This window comes from Salvelinus sp. IW2-2015, linkage group LG13 (assembly GCF_002910315.2).
Source record: "Salvelinus sp. IW2-2015 linkage group LG13, ASM291031v2, whole genome shotgun sequence".
Taxonomy (NCBI): domain Eukaryota; kingdom Metazoa; phylum Chordata; class Actinopteri; order Salmoniformes; family Salmonidae; genus Salvelinus; species Salvelinus sp. IW2-2015.
In genome coordinates, this window is record NC_036853.1 from 2,909,348 (window position 1) to 2,927,141 (window position 17,794).

At 41.5% G+C, this 17,794-nt stretch overlaps 1 protein-coding gene and 1 long non-coding RNA gene across 4 annotated transcripts in view; both read left to right on the forward strand.

The window, feature by feature from the left end:
* The window catches only part of LOC111972080 (uncharacterized), a 258,803-nt gene that overhangs the window by 80,454 nt on the left and 160,555 nt on the right, over positions 1-17,794 (forward strand). The window lies entirely within an intron of this gene.
* LOC111972368 (chemokine-like protein TAFA-5) overlaps positions 1-17,794 on the forward strand; it is a 109,751-nt gene that overhangs the window by 70,207 nt on the left and 21,750 nt on the right. For all 3 annotated transcript variants that reach the window (XR_011480717.1, XR_002878426.3, XM_070446063.1), the window contains exon 2: positions 1,826-1,975. Coding sequence is in view for 1 of the 3 variants with exons in the window: in XM_070446063.1 (XP_070302164.1) it covers positions 1,826-1,975 (150 nt within the window). In the remaining 2 variants the exon portion in view is untranslated. The remainder of the gene's footprint in view (positions 1-1,825; positions 1,976-17,794) is intronic.

The following is a 17,794-nucleotide window of genomic DNA, read 5'->3' on the forward strand; positions in this document are numbered from 1 at the left end:
TTGCACATTCATCTTCTGCACATCTATCACTCCAGGGTTTTTTTGCAAAATTGCTACGGCCGATTTATTGCCTTACTTCCCTAATCTTCCCTACTTCCCTAATATTACTTCATTTGCACACACTGTGTATAGACTTTTCTATTGTGTTATTGACGGTATGTTTGTTTATTCCATGTGTAACTGTGTGTTGTTGTTTGTGTCACACTGCTTTGCTTTATCTTGGCCAGGTCGCAGTTGTAAATGAGAACTTGTTCTCAACTGGCTTACCTGGTGAAATAAAATGAATAAAAAAAAATATTTGGAAAATGGGGTACATGTGGAGCACGTGTTATTGTTCCTCATGTCCAACAGTATGTAGCAACGTGGGATTGGATTGTAACCTTCCCTGTTTCCCCGGGCCTGTGGATATAGCTCAAATGGCCCAATGGTTATGCATTGACAGTGCACTGTTGTGTATACAGTAAAACATATGACAGTGATTTCTTCAATGCTGTAGTTACTGTACTGACGGAGTCTTGGTCTAAATGCCAGTGAATCTGCATGTTCAGTTATTTTAATCTAAATGTAATGCAGCTACAAAGTAACTGATCTACAATGAATGTGGCACAAATCAAGTGTAATGTTTCAGAACTGTCGTGCCTTGTCAAAGCGTGTGACCTGCATTACTAGCGAAATAATTGTATGGAGGGCAGGAGGTCCAATTCCAAAGTATTAATATCCCAGTATTTATCCTGACTGTAATATTACTCTCAAACATTTTAGTAAATGCACTTATCTAGAGCAATTTACAGGCGCAATTAGGGTTAAGTGCCTTGCTTAAGGACACATTGACAGATTTTTCCCCTAGTGAGCTCTGGGATTCAAACCAGYGACCTTCCAGTTACTGGCGCGACATTCTTAACCGCTAGGCTACCTGCGCCGGTTATACCAGAGAACAGATGTGTTGTGCTTCTCTCCATCTCCATTTTAACTGGGAACCCTCTGAGAGGCTGGAACATTTCTCTCTGAATCACTATCCGACAGCCCACCATTACTCTGGATGTGTCCCTGCAGTAAACTTAATTAACTCCCCAGAACCTCTACACTGTGACTTGGGGCCAGATTAAATCACCACACCACGCTGCTTGCAAATTACAACCGCTGACTCTGAGAGCCCACTGAATCCCTATGGAGAAGACCCCAGGGCCAGTCCAATCACACAGGTTAATCTCCAATCAGGAGCTAGGTCAAAAGGTCCCAGAACTTAGATACATCAACAACTCTGGTGTCCAACCAAACCACTGTCCCACCTCATCCATGCACTGAGGAAGGGAAATGAACACTGAAATATGACTGGGAGGTATAAGTGGATTTCTAAGGAAACCTCTAGAGACCATTTTATCACGTGTCATGGTGTCAGAGCACAAGAGGTTGGTGGCACCTTAATTGGGAAGGACGGGCTCCTGGTAATGGCTGGAGCGGAATATGTGGAATGGTATCAAACACATGTTTTGATGCCATTCCATTGACTCCGTTCCATCATTATTATGAGCCGTCCTCCACAAAACAGTCTCCACTGTGTCAGAGATGATGTTAGCCTATAGGATGTGAGGGGAATGGCCATGAGGAAGGACACTGGTCCTTTGTGATTGGTTATGATTGGTGGTGAATGATTGATTGGTCAATGTTCTAGTTTCGCTAAATGTATCAATTTAATGGGACCTTTCACCTCAATGTGTCTAAGCACTGGAAGTACAGTATCTCCCTCCATATGATCATTCTGCCATGTGGAATAGCCTTCACTTCCACCTATCTGTCTGACATAATTTCCTCTTCCTATCTTCAGGTCAGTTGGCAGCAGGTACGTGTGAGATTGTCACTCTGGACCGGGACAGCAGTCAGCCGCGGCGGACCATAGCACGACAGACGGCGAGGTGTGCCTGCAAGAAGGGACAGATTGCCGGCACCACGAGAGCCAGACCGGCTTGTGTAGACGGTAAGAGCCAAGATCTACCTCCATCCTTCACTTTCAGAGAGAGCCCCCCCAAGCATAGGGATTGAGAGGGGCTTAGAAAGCTCCCCTCGAGGGCCTCTTTGGGCCACCACCCCCTATGTATCCCCAGGACCATTTCTGATGTTGTGGATTACTCTGTTATCTCTGTTGAGGTGGTTTAGGCATCTCGTATGGGAATGGAATGTTGCATTGCATTTCATCACCTGCTGTTCTTGACCTGGTTGCCATCTGGGGAGGATTGGAAAGCAGCTCCTGGCTGTACAGAGAATTGTCTCTCCATGTGGGGATTCCATTGAGCTTATATTACTTTGGACGTTCTATCAAGTTAAAATACCTTCTCTCCATTTGTGCGATACTTACAAAGATGATTTGACAAAAGCCCTCAAAAAGTTCTTAACTTATAAAGGCAGAAATTGGCATTTTGCACTAGTTGTGACAGAAATGTGTACCCTTTCTATAATGTTGCCTAGCACCAAAGTGACTATTTTAGGCACCCTCAACTTTGTTTTGGCATTTTGAGAATGCTGCTGATCGCTGTGACCTGTTTTTCCAGCTTTACTGTTGACAACTTGCCTTTGACACTCTTCCTGTAGCTGTTGTTGCTATGATACCTCTCTACCTAAGTGAAACGCATAACACAACATCCTAATGACAAGTTTAACACCTGAGGTGTCTGGTGGTTGTCGTTGCTCTTAAAAATATGTCGGTATACAACTTCAGTGACCTTTACTTACCTAGAGCATGCCGTATCTTTGCAGGCTTGGTATTTATGTCAGGTCGCATCTTAGCTCGGCCACTCATTTTCTTTTGTTGTTTGTTCCAGAAATAAACATTGGGGAACGAACCATAGAGCAGGGTTTACTCCATCAGTCTGAAAAAACGAATGAGATTTCAATCATTTTTAATCTTCCCCTCAATTCTCAAGGTCCCCAAGCTGCAGTACCACGTGCTCCAAATGATTTTGTCCTCTATCCCCATTCCTTTGTTCCACAGAGGTCACATTTCTAACAGGATAATCCATATATCCATCACATCTTAAGCCCTCTGCTACAGCCAAACTGCAAGGATGTGGGCAAAAATATCTCAAAAGTCAACTAAATCAGTAATCCTCCATGCGGTGTTGTCTTTGGCTCATAAGGAGTTGGATTATATTTACAAAGGCACAATAGGAGTTTAGATTGCCTCTGCTTTTGTGGAAATGTTACCATGTAATGATTTCACCTGTGACTTTGATCTCTTTCAAAGACCCTCAAGGCCTTTTTCTAATCACACAGGGAACAGCTGCCATTTGCCGTCGCAAATGACTCTCAAAGAAATATTGTGTGAAACATTCCTTCAGCGTATTAGTTCATAGGAAATAGAGACTTCAACAGAATCAACAAAAAGCAGGAGTTTGTAGCCATTGTTGTTTATATAGACTTCACTTCTTTGCTATTTCATGCTATCCGGTCCCCTTTCAACATCTCCCTGAAGTGACAGGGTGCCTGGTATTGATTTCAGTTAAAGAGAGAGTGAGAGATGAAAAGGTGCTGTTGTCAGGGTTGAGGTACTGTTGCCACCAGGTAGATTAGTGGCGTTGTTGAAGTCTGCTCTGGATGTAATGATATCACTCCAGTAGACCAGGGGGATGACTTACGGGGCACGGTACAGTTCATCTTAACTGGAGACCCATTACTCTTTCCGATTGTGATTAKAAAATAAGTTACACCTGAGACCTTTAAATGTGGACAAAAGGTCACTGTAGGGGCAGATTTGTGTGCTGTGGCTTTGCTGTTGACTCGTTTCAATTGATCGCCGGTGTCTTCGAGAAAACAAAGGAGGTACCTTAGATGTAGTTTCTCAATTTAAGATTATATTCTTTACTGCCTTTCAAAAGGCCTAGAGGCCAAAAAAACATCCACCTAAAAAGTTGCCTTCTTTTCAACATGTTTCAATGGTGATTTTCTGCTAGTGATGTAGAGCATCATACGAGAGATACTGTATAATGACGAGATGGTCTTGTCTCTTCCCTAACAATGGGAGTCGTTGTCCCAAAGGCGGGAAGGCAGGCGAACTGCTTATCGGTCTGCTTATCAGTCTGCTTATCACTGTATTCACGCATGGACAGATTTTGACGTGAGTGGGCCCTCTCGCTTCGCCTCTTCCTCTCAGATCATACTGAAAGCATCAAGAATCATCAACCTGTTCGAGGGCAGTCGCTGAAGGGAAGATTTAGACTGACTGTAATTGTGACCCCAGACAGTACATGGAGAACAGTGTTTTCCAGTGACTTCTGTTGCATTGCAGTATCATTTTAAATTGGATACAAGCCATTCTGAGTAGTCAGAGTTTGCTGCGTTTCATGATCATTTTATGTTCTACCTACAGTACATAATTGTGATCCCTTTTGATCCATGTCATGTTATGAACATGATGGACATTAAAAGTTACATTTAGAAGAAGAGTATTGCAACTGACCTAAAAGCTCAGCTGGAAAGATGAGAGGTTCAAAATATGACTGCAAAGTTTCTCTACAGTCTCTCAAACAATTGTAACTCAGGAGGGAATTATATTTTTGTAAAGCAAGAAAGAGAATAAAAAATAAAAAAAGAGCATTGTTGACATGACAGGTAGAGTAATATGAGGAAAGAAGTCTAATTTGCCTGTAAGGCTACAACTTGACATGTGACATGAACATTAGCATAACAATGACAAAGTTTAGGAACGTTAGCTTTGATTCTGAGACAGAGCTGAGCCACCTATTCAAAAAGTGTTTTAAAAACTATTTGCCCTCTTTTAACACCTCTTTTGACACAGATTTAGGAAAATGATGACAGGAAACCTGTAATATCAAATTCAATTATTTGGTCACTTGTCTCCAAACAAGTACAATTCAAATCAGATAACCTTTCATATGAATTTGTCTAAATATTACAATCTCAAATGTCGGGGGCATTATGTGGACCACATTATGTACAGATACAAACCCTGCGGGCCAATTGCAACCATCCATGGCCCCCCAGATTATCGCTATCTGATCTGTTGTTAAACCATCAATCACCAGCACAGCTGATCTCAATTGCATCCGTTATAGGCCATCAATTTACCTCTCCCTAAAGCGGATGTCGGGGTTTACTCTTAATCCTGATTGCTGCCAACATTTTCATGACTATTTCGCACTCTGGTGGGTATTATCATTGGAACAATTTAATCCTTTTAATTGAGCAGACTAATGACGACTTATCTATTTGGCAACCATTCTGTCGAATTTAAATAAAATATTACATTTCTTTGTTTTCCACGGCAAATCAACAATGGCAATGTAGCCATACCCTACCTATTTATAAATGGAAAAATGGTTTAGGATTACATTTTCGTTTCCAATTAATGTAATCCGTTAAAGGTCCAATGCAGCCATTTTTATCTCACTATCAAATCATTTGTGTAACAATTAAACTACTGTTATATGAATGTTTTCAATTAAAATTGTAAAATTTTTACAGAAATAGCTTCTTAGCAAATCGCAAAAATGTAGCTAGGACTGTCTGGGAGTGGTCTGAGTGAGGGGACTAATTGGATGAGCCTAATGGCAGGGATATGTAACCTGAAAACTAGCTGCTTTTGGCAGAGATATTTGAAACTCTCTTTGTTATCTATTAACTTATACCACCTGAGAATGTCGCCAGGCAGGCCAAAACTCCATCCCACCAAAACGCGCTGAAATTTCAGGTGGTCTTTTCAAACAGCACTTACACTAAAAAGCCATTATCATAATTTTCACAAAATTATTTGTTMTTTTTGTTACTTTTTTCTACATTGTAGAATTATAGTGCAGGCATCAAAACTATGAAATAACACATATGGAATCATGTAGTAACCAAAAAAGTGTTCAACAAATCAAAATATATTTTATATTCTTCAAATAGCCACCCTTTGCCCTGATGACAGCTTTGCACACTCTTGGCATTCTCTCAACCAGCTTCATGAGGTAGTTACCTGGATTGCATTTTAATTAACAGGTGTGCCTTGTTAAAAGTTAATTTGTGGAATTGATTTCCTTCTTAATGCGTTTGAGCCAATCAGTTGTGTTGTGACAAGGTAGGGGTGGTATACAGAAGATAGCCCTATTTGGTAAAAGACCAAGTCTATATTATGGAAAGAACAGCTCAAATAAGCAAAGAAAAATGACAGTCCATCATTACTTTAAGACATGAAGGCCAGTCAATACGGAAAATCTCAAGAACTTTGAAAGTTTCTTCAAGTGCAGTCGCAAAAACCATCAAGCGCTATGATGAAGCTGGCTCTCATGAGGACCACCACAGGAATGGAAGACCCAGAGTTACTTCTGCTGCAGAGGATAAGTTAATTAGAGTTACCAGCCTCAGAAATTGCAGCCCAAATAAATGCTTCACAGAGTTCAAGTAACAGAAACATCTCAACATCAACTGTTAAGAGGAGACTGTGTGAATCAAGCCTTCATGGTCAAATTACTGCAAAGAAACCACTACTAAAGGACACAAATAATAAGAAGAGACTTGCCTGGACCAAGAAACACGAGCAATGGACATTAGACCGGTGGAAATTTGTCCTTTGGTCTGGAGTCGAAATTTGAGATTTTTGGTTMCAACCGCCATGTCTTTGTGAGACGCGGTGTGGGTGAACGAATGATCTCCGCGTGTGTATTTCCCACCGTAAAGCATGGAGGAGGAGGTTGTTATGGTGTGGGGTTGGTTTTCTGGTGACACTGTGATTTATTTAGAATTCAAGTCACACTTAACCAGCATGGCTACCACAGCATTCTGCAGCGATTCGCCATCCCATCTGGTTTGCGCTTAGTGGGACTATCATTTGTTTTTCAACAGGAAAATGACCTAACACACCTCCAGGCTGAGTAGGGCTATTTTACCAAGAAGAAGAGTGATGGAGTGCTGCATCAGATGACCTGGCCTCCACAATCACCCGACCTCAACCAAATTGAAATGGTTTGGGATGAGTCGGACCGAAGAGTGAAGGAAAAGCAGCTGACAAGTGCTCAGCATATGTGGGAACTCCTTCAAGACTGTTGTAAAAGCATTCCAGGGAGAAGCGGGTTCAGAGAATTCCAAGAGTGTGCAAAGCTGTCATCAAGGCAAAGGGTGGCTTTTTGAAAAATATCAAATATATTTTGATTTGTTTAACACTTTTTTGGTTACTACATGATTCCATATGTGTAATTTCATAAGTGTGATGTCTCACTATTATTCTACAATGTAGAAAATAGTCAAAATAAAGAAAAACCCTTAAATGAGAAGGTGTTATAAAACTTTTGACCGGTAGTGTGTGTGGGTGTATATATATACATATACAGTTGAAGTCGGAAGTTTACATACACCTTAGCCAAATACATTTAAACTCAGTTTTTCACAATTTTTACTCTGACCTAAGACAGAGTAAAAATTCTCTGTCTTAGGTCAGTTAGGATCAACACTTTATTTTAAGAATGTGAACTGTCAGAATAATAGTAGAGAGAATGATTGATTTATTTCAGCTTTTATTTCTTTCATCACATTCCCAGTGGGTCAGAAGTTTGCATACACTCAATTAGTATTTGGTAGCATTGCCTTTAAATTGTTTAACTTGAGTCAAACGTTTTGGGTAGCCTTCCACAAGCTTCCCACAATAAGTCAAGTTTGTCGGCCTCCTTGCTCGCACACACTTTTTCAGTTCTGCCCACAAATTTTCTAGGATTGAGGTCAGAGGTCAGGGCATTGTGATGGCCACTCCAATACCTTGAATTTGTTGTCCTTAAGCCATTTTGCCACAACTTTGGAAGTATGCTTGGGGTCATTGTCCATTTGGAAGACTCATTTGCGACCAAGCTTTTACTTCCTGACTGATGTCTTGAGATGTTACTTCAATATATCCACATAATTTTCCTTCCACATGATGCCATCTATTTTGTGAMGTGCACCAGCCCCTCCTGCAGCAAAGCACCCCCACAACAAGGTGCTTCACGGTTTGCATGGTGTTCTTCGGCTTGCAAGCGTTCCCGGTTTTCCTCCAAGCATAACAATGGTCATTATGGCTAAAAAGTTCTATTTTTGTTTAATCAGATCAGAGGACATTTCTCCAAAAAGTACGATCTTTGTCACCATGTGCAGTTGCAAACCGTAGTCTGGCTTTTTTATGGCGGTTTTGGAGCAGTGGCTTCTTCCTTGCTGAGCGGCCTTTCAGGTTATGTCGATGTAGGATTAGTTTTACTGTGGATATAGATACTTTTGTACCTGTTTCCTCCAGCATCTTCACAAGGTCCTTTGCTGTTCTGGGATTGATTTGCACTTTTCGCACCAAAGTACGTTCATCTCTAGGAGACAGAACGCATCTCCTTCCTGAGCGGTATGATGGCTGTGTGGTCCCATGGTATTTATACTTGCGTAGTATTGTTTGTACAGATGAACGTGGTACCTTCAGTCGTTTGGAAATTGCTCCCAAGGATGAACCAGACTTGTGGAGGTCTACAATTTTTATTCTGAGGTCTTGCCTGATTTGTTTTGATTTTCCCATGATGTCAAGCAAAGAGGCACTGAGTTTGAAGGTAGGCCTTGAAATACATCCACAGGTACACCTGTGTTGACTCAAATGATGTCAATTAGCCTATCAGAAGCTTCTAAAGCCATGACATCATTTTCTGGAATTTTCCAAGCTGTTCAAAGGCACAGTCAACTTAGTGTATGGGATCTTTTAATGTAGACTGTACTGTACTGACTCTGTTTTATAAATCTTTCATTGAGAGTATTTAAACTTTTTGTAATGTTTGTTGGTTTGGCAATGCCACTGTCAGCCAGAGAAATATGCTGAGAAGGATTATCACCACAGCAAGCAAGGTACTTGGAGTCAAACAGACAGGCCTGTATGAGATCTTTAAGGTCAGGGCCCTCCACAAGGCTCACAAAATAATTTTAGACCCAAGCCACCCCCTGTACCCGGACTCTGAACTACTCCCCTCTGGGCGCAGGTACAGGGCACACCTGAGCAGGAAAAACACAACTAGACAATAATTTGTGCCAGGTGTGATATCCCTCCTAAATAGCTCGGGCTAATGTTCCTATTGACTCAGTAAGGCCAGCAAGCTAGTCTTTAAAAAAGAAGCTTTATTGGTGTGTAACTGTTAGGAAAGTTGTATTGTCAATTTTGTTTTGTATTTAAACGCCACTTTAAACATCTACATGACTCTGCAACAAAATTTCCCCATGGGGACAATAAAGTAAGTAAGTAAGTAAGTAAGTAAACTTCTGACCCACTGGAATTGTGATAAGTGAAATATTCTGTCTGTAAACTATTGTTGGAAAAATTACTTGTGTCATGCACAAAGTAGATGTCCTAACCGATTTGCCAAAACTATAGTTTGTTAACAAGAAATTTGTGAAGTGGTTGAAAAGCGAGTTTTAATGACTCCAACCTAAGTGTATGTAAACTTCCAACTTCAACCGTATATATATATATATACAGTGGGGAGAACAAGTATTTGATACACTGCCGATTTTGCAGGTTTTCCTACTTACAAAGCATGTAGAGGTCTGTAATTTTTTATCATAGGTACACTTCAACTGTGGGAGACGGAATCTAAAACAAAAATCCAGAAAATCACATTGTATGATTTTTAAGTAATTAATTTGCATTTTATTGCATGACATAAGTATTTGATACATCAGAAAAGCAGAACTTAATATTTGGTACAGAAACCTTTGTTTGCAATTACAGAGATCATACGTTTCCTGTAGTTCTTGACCAGGTTTGCACACACTGCAGCAGGGATTTTGACCACTCCTCCATACAGACCTTCTCCAGATCCTTCAGGTTTCGGGGCAGTCGCTGGGCAATACGGACTTTCAGCTCCCTCCAAAGAATTTCTATTGGTTTCAGGTCTGGAGACTGGCTAGGCCACTCCAGGACCTTGAGATGCTTCTTACGGAGCCACTCCTTAGTTGCCCTGGCTGTGTGTTTTGGGTTGTTGTCATGCTGGAAGACCCAGCCACRACCCATCTTCAATGCTCTTACTGAGGGAAGGAGGTTGTTGGCCAAGATCTCGCGATACATGGCCCCATCCATCCTCCTCTCAATACAGTGCAGTTGTCCTGTCCCCTTTGCAGAAAAGCATCCCAAAAGAATGATGTTTCCACCTCCATGCTTCACGGTTGGGATGGTGTTCTTGGGGTTGTACTCATCCTTCTTCTTCCTCCAAACACGGCGAGTGGAGTTTAGACCAAAAAGCTCTATTTTTGTCTCATCAGACCACATGACCTTCTCCCATTCCTCCTCTGGATCATCCAGATGGTCATTGGCAAACTTCAGATGGGCCTGGACATGCGCTGGCTTGAGCAGGGGGACCTTGCGAGCGCTGCAGGATCTTAATCCATGACGGCGTAGTGTGTTACTAATGGTTTTCTTTGAGACTGTGGTCCCAGCTCTCTTCAGGTCATTGACCAGGTCCTGCCGTGTAGTTCTGGGCTGATCCCTCACCTTCCTCATKATCATTGATGCCCCATGAGGTGAGATCTTGCATGGAGCCCCAGACCGAGGGTGATTGACCGTGATCTTGAACTTCTTCCATTTTCGAATATTTGCRCCAACAGTTGTTGCCTTCTCACCAAGCTGCTTGCCTATTCCATCCCAGCCTTGTGCAGGTCTACAATTTTATCCCTGATGTCCTTACACAGCTCTCTGGTCTTGGCSATTGTGGAGAGGTTGGAGTCTGTTTGATTGAGTGTGTGGACAGGTRTCTTTTATACAGGTAACAAGTTCAAACAGGTGCAGTTAATACAGGTAATGAGTGGAGAACAGGAGRGCTTCTTAAAGAAAAACTAACAGGTCTATGAGAGCCAGAATTCTTACTGGTTGGTAGGTGATCAAATACTTATGTCATGCAATAAAATGCAAATTAATTACTTAAAAATCATACAATGTGATTTTCTGGATTTTTGTTTTAGATTGCGTCTCTCACAGTTGAAGTGTACCTATGATAAAAATTACAGACCTCTACATGCTTTGTAAGTAGGAAAACCTGCAAAATCGGCAGTGTATTAAATACTTGTTCTCCCCACTGTATACAACACAGAAAAATCTAATTTTTCACTGCACTGGACCTTTTAAGGATTTTACTCTTATTAAAATATGGCCATTTCTTAACAAGAGTGGAAAATGAAATATTCCTGAACTATAGGCTACACATTTTACATTTGAAACTATATACATTTGGATTGTGTTGTAATTTTTATCAAATCACATAACCGAGTGGCGCAGCAGTCTAAGGCACTGTCTCTCAGTGCTAGAGGTGTCACTACAGATACCCTGGTTCGAATCTAGGCTGTTTCACAACCGGACGTAATTGGGAGTCCCATAGGGTGGCCACAATATGCCCAGCCTCATCCGGGTTTGGCCGGTGTAGGCCGTCATTGTAAATAAGAATTTGTGTTTTTGGTCCATTGTTTATTAATAGAACAACGGGATAAAACTCAATATAAACCTTTACATTTCTTACAGGTATACAGTTATTAGGCCAGTAGGCCTACAGTGGCATAGTGTACTTTGCTGAAGAAACAATGTCTGAATTGGAATGCAATAGGGAGAGTCATTTCTTATTCTTTGGAAGTCGTTATCTTAAAGCTGGAATCATTAATGGTGAAACAGCCACATTGGTTTGCGATATTACAACAACAAAGATGTTACTGCAAACAACCAACACAGTTTTCCCCTCTGACATCTTCACATGCGCGCTAGAAGAGCACAATATGTACTGCAATGTTTTTAACATGCTGCACAACGCTCCTCAGCTCTGCTACAAAAACAATAACAATGGTGGTGGGGCGGTCAGTCCCTACTGTGGATTCCATCTTTGAACGGTTGTAGACATGTTATGACCATCATTTTTACCATTGAAGTCTATGGCCATATGGAATTGTGACTGGCTATGTGCGGCTTCCGAACAGATGCAAAGTACTTCATTTTATTATTATATTTAAATTGCCTATCACACATGTTGCTGCAATCCATATCACTTTCATTTACAATGTGGTAATTAATTAAAAGTTGGTCTTCAATAACTTGCATGTAGGTGTCATTGTCTGCAATTAAACATGTTAACTCAATTATTGTAATTGATTTAGGCTACATTTCCAGTCAAATCATTTTATTTCAATTGTAATATGTCATTTTTCCATTTATCTTTTTCCTATTTTGATTTCATTGTACTTCATTGGTGCGGGAGTAGTGAACGGCAGACAATGACCATTTCAACTGTCTAGTATGGAGCCGGCTGGACACCATAACAATGTCTAGTAGTTTATTCTTGTAATCTCCTGTTAGTAGCTACATCAATTTTTGGACATATAAATTAATGATATGTACGTACCCATTGATTCGTGAAGAATATAACTTAGAAATCCTCATGAGCTTAGTCAACTGTAAATATAGGCTTGTGTTACTACAATGTTTGTAAACAAAATAAAGGTTAACAAGTACTGCATAACCTCTAAACATGTTTAAAACTAGAATTTTGATATCATGGATGGTCAGTCCTTGCATCCATAGCTCCATCTATGAATTTGAGAGTGGTTACATTTCTCCAGCCCCATCCCTTTTTAGCAAAACAGTGGCGGTGAGTCTTTGTTATTGTTTCAACTCCTGATTACAGCTTTAAGCAATCCAGCGGTCACCTGCAGGAGCACATCAAGTTCTGCCTGATCGTTATAATACACTCTGCATGTTTAATGATAGCTACAGATATTATCCCTGTAAACATCTGCATCGAGAAGATCAGGAACTATTTGAACCATAGACAGAAGGACAGTTAAACAAGCATAGGTCAATTTGTAGCTTGCCTTCAAATGATTCTCACCAATGTGCTACATCAGTGTATTCATTCATATAAACCGGGTGGTTTGAGCCCTGAATGCTGATTGGCTGACAGCCGTGGTATATCAGTCCGTATACAATGGGTATGACAAAATGTTATGCCGAATACAACATGTGTAGGCCTTACAGTGAAATGTTTACTTACAGGCCCTTAACCAAACAAATAGATAAGTAACACATTTAAAATAAAAGTAACAACTAATTAAAAAGCAGCAGTAAAATAACAATAGCGAGGCTATATACAGGAGGTACCTGTACAGAGTCAATGTAAGTGGGCACCGGTTAGTCGAGGTAATTCAGGTAATATGTAAATCTAGGTAGAGTTAAAGTGACTATGCATAGACAATATACAGAGAGTAGAAGCAGCATAAAAGAGGGGTCTGGGTAGACCTTTGATTAGCTGTTCAGGAGATATGGCTTGGGGGTAGAAGCAGTTAAGAAGCCTTTTGGGCCTTGACTTTGCACTCCGGTACCGCTTGCAGTGCGATAGCAGAGAGAACAGTCTATGACTATGGTGACTGGAGTCTTTGACAATTTTTAGACCCTTCCTCTGTCATTGCCTGGTATAGAGGTCCTGGATGGCAGGAAGCTTGGCCCCAGTGATGTACTGGGCCATACGCACTACCCTCTATAGTGCTTTGCGGCCGAGTAGTTTCCATACCAGGCAGTGATGCAACCAGTCAGGATGCTCTCGATGGTGCAGCTGTAGAACCTTTTGAGAATCTGAGGACCCATGCCAAATCTTTTCAGTCTACTGAGAGGGAATAGGCTTTGTTGTGCCATCTTCATGACTGTCTTAGTGTGTTTGGACCATGATAGTTTGTTGGTGATGTGGACACCAAGGAAATTAAAGCTCTCAACCTGCTCCCCTACAGCCCCGTCGATGAGAATGGGGGGCGTGCCCGGTCCTCCTTTTCCTTTAGTCCACAATCATCTCCTTTGTCTTGATCACGTTGAGGGAGAGGTTGTTGGCCTGTCACCATACGGCCAGGTCTCTGACCTCCTCCCTATAGGCTGTCTCATTCTTGTCGGTGATCAGGCCTACCACTGTTGTTTCATTGGCAAACTTGATGATGGTGTTGGAGTTGTGCCTGGCCATGCAGTCGTGAGTGAACAGGGAGTACAGGAGCGGACTGAGCACGTACCCCTGAGATCCCGTGTTGAGGATCAGCAGATGTGTTGTTACCTACCCTAACCACCTTGTGGCAGCCCGTCAGGGAGTCCAGGATCCAGTTGCAGAGGSAGGTGTTTAGTCCCAGTACACGCCCTGGTAATCCGTCTGGTCCTGCTGCTTTGTGAATGTTGACCTGTTTAATGGTCTTACTCACATTGGCTATGGAGTGAGTGATCACACAGTCGTCCGGAACAGCTGATGCTCTCATGCATGTTTCAGTGTTACTTGCCTCGAAGCGAGCATAGAAGTAATTTAGCTCGTCTGGTGGGCTCGTGTCACTGGGAAGCTTGCGGCTGTGCATCCCTTTGTAGTCTGTAATAGTTTGAAAGCCCTGCCCCATTCGACGAGCGTCGGAGCCGGTGTAGTACGATTCAATCTTAGTCCTGTATTTACAATTTGTCTGTTTGATGGTTCATCAGAGGGTATAGCGGAAMTTCTTATAAGCTTCCGGGTTAGAGTCCTGCTCCTTGAAAGCATCAGCTCTACCCTTTAGCTCAGTGCGGATGTTGCCTGTAATCCATGGCTTCTGGTTGGGGTATGTACGTACGGTCACTGGGGATGACGTCATCGATGCACTTATTGATGAAGCCAGTGTCTGATGTGGTGTACTCAATGCCATCAGAAGAACCGTGGAACATATTCCAGTCTGTGCTAGCAAAACAGTCCTGTAGCTTAGCATCTGCTTCATCTGACCACTTTTTTTATTGACCCAGTCACTGGTGCTTCCTACTTTAGTTTTGGCTTGTAAGCAGGAATCAGGAGGATAGAATTATGGTCAGATTTGCCGAATGGAGGGTGAGGGAGAGCTTTGTACTCTGTGTGTGGAGTAAAGGTAGTCTAGAGTTTTTTTCCCCCTCTAGTTGCACATTTAACATGCTGGTAGAAATTAGGTAAAACGGATTTAAGTTTCCCTGCATTAAAGTCACCGGCCAGTTGGAGCGCCGCCTGGATGAGCGTAGTAAATCCTTCCCGTCCAACTCATTAAAGAGAAAGTATTCCTCCAGTATGGGTGAGTAATCGCTGTCCTGATATCTAGAAGCTATTTTCGGTCATAAGATACAGTGGTGGCAGAAACATTATGCACAAAATAAGGTACAAATAATGCGAAAAAACACACACAATAGCACAATTGGTTAGGAAATCGTAAAACGGCAGCCATCTCCTCCGGCGCCTTTATTACGTTGGTAACCAGTTGATAATAATAATAAGGCACCTCGGGGGGTTTGTGGTATATGGCCAATATACCACGGCTAAGGGCTGTATCGAGCACTCTGCGTTGCGTCGTGGTTAAGAACAGCCCTTTGCTGTGGTATATATTGGCCATATACCACACCACCTCGGACCTTATTGCCTCATTAAACGTTCTCTCCTGACGTTTTCAGACTACTTCACTCATTTACTCATCCTTTTGCTCCTCCCCTTCTATCCCCAGCTCCGTCGAATGTAGTTGTCCCTTTTTTCCTCAAGGGACATGCAAGCAACCTTCTTTCTGGAAGAACCTACCGTATTGATGAATAACGTGATTACTAAATGGTTTCCTCTTTGAATAAATTGAGTTACTTACATGGATGATGCTTCATGTGTATTTACACAAAGCAACAATAAATCAGAGTACACAATGATAAAGTGTTTGCAGGTGTTCAGGTGGGTTCAGAACAATTGATATGTAACATTAATAAAATGTTCTGCTACCGCCGATGCTTGGCTGCAGTTAATTAGTTATGCAATTGGTGAGGGTTGCAATGCATTATTCTGTAGCCTTGGCAACACATTGTCTACCCATTGTCTAACAATTTTATTCTCTCAACTTTCCTCTTTTTTATAATGGCCGTGGTCTCTAGTAATACAGTATTTCCCTCACATCCTTCACTAATGCACCCCTTGAGCGATGAGCGTAGACGCCCCAAAAAGTATTGTACCACAACATCTGTTTATAAGAATCCTCACCATATTTTATTTACAGACTAATTGTCTCAATTACGGGGGGGTCCCGTAGAGGTTAAAGTATGATAGCTCCTCTTTTTTAGTATAGAAGACCTTTAGCATTTACGCAATCCTTCAGGCTCTTTCCAAACGTAAGCTAACCACATCTTTGATTGACGCAGCATGAGACAAGGCAGTCTTCGAAAAGTATTAAAGTTATTGTTAAAACTGCAGTTGTTGTTTGAGGAAATCGAACATGATACAGTCAATCGAGGCATGTATACCATTGCAGTAATTGTCAGATAATAGAACACAATTTTCAGTATGCATTTCAACACTACACATGCTAGTGCATTGGAAGAGATTTACACACACACACACACATCTTTTAGAAGTGCTTAAAATGTGCCATGGAGACAAGCATGTTGTAATGAATTCTCGGGGGACTAAGATAAAAGGCTGAATTTGAGGATTGTAATCTGTCTATTGGAATGAAGCTAAGGTCTTGGTCCTTTCATGTGACGGTGTTTAGACGATATGATGCGACTCCCTACAGTTTCTAGTCATTTGGAATAAGGAACGATGTTGTTCATTAGGACATTAGCATTTTGAAGGACACAAAAACATCACAGAGATGSTTCTTTTTCTGAGAAAGCGTTGTGTACAGCCAAGGGACTAATTTAGAACGCACTAAATCATTTTGCTGTAACACAAATAGTCCCTTTTCTCATATCATGACCTGCCTTTTGATTCGCTTTTCATTATTTTTTATGTTATCGTAATGTAATAGACAGATTTGAATTTATTTTGTGTTTAGGGATGTTCCTGGGGCGGGAACGGCTTTGAGTTCCTTACTTTCTCAACAAATTAACCAATTGATTGAAAACCAGCATTGAAGACATATATTTCAGGAGTGTGTTTCGTTTGCACAGCAGTGTGTCCCATGAAGGCAGTTTACACTTGATTCAGACACGGGCAGTCCCTTGGCATGAACCATACAGTTCTGATGGCAAACCTGGCTGAGAAGTCAACCAACTTGACTGTTTCAACCAGCTGCGCATACTGGGAAGTTGTTGCCTATACTTTCTCTTTCATAGGGGGATTTGAATGGCAAATCCAGTGAGGTACTAGTCATGTGTGTGATACTCTTTACTGCCTACAATTATGCTCTATTGTTATTGCCAAATTATGTCTCAAAATACATTGGAAAATATAGGTGACCAGGCCAGACCTTTGTCCTTGGGAATGTTCGCTGTTGCAGCAGTAAAACATGATGTGCTCTCACAAGTCCCCTTAACGCATGAGGACCTACATCATTATCCCACACAACATCCATTTGGTCTGGGGCCACATAAAAAAGAGACAACATAAAAAAACGCACATTCTTCCACTCTGTCACTCCAGGCAATTTTCATAAGAGGGTGTTCATGGGATATAGGGAGTGGAGGGGGGCCTCAAAATCATTTTTATGACCTCAGCAACAAGCCTATACGGCTGAAACAAACAAGTGAAGGATGGAAAAAGGGCAAATGATTATAAGATGATATCTACAATGAAAGAGGATGAATGGTGCGTGAATTAATATGTACTGTATCACCATGGCAGATTATTTTCCCCCGTGACACCCTTTCCCAGAGAGACCTCTCAAAGGATCCACTCTATACAAGCTAAGCGCTGTAAACCGATGACAAAACGTTCTCTTTATGCTATTGTCATAACATGGATGAGTTTAGCTTCTTTGCATGAGTAACTGGCATTACAAATGCCATAAATACAAATCAATCATCCAAAATGGCTTTTGTTAAATAATTTAATCAGTGTTGCAAGTGGTTGAT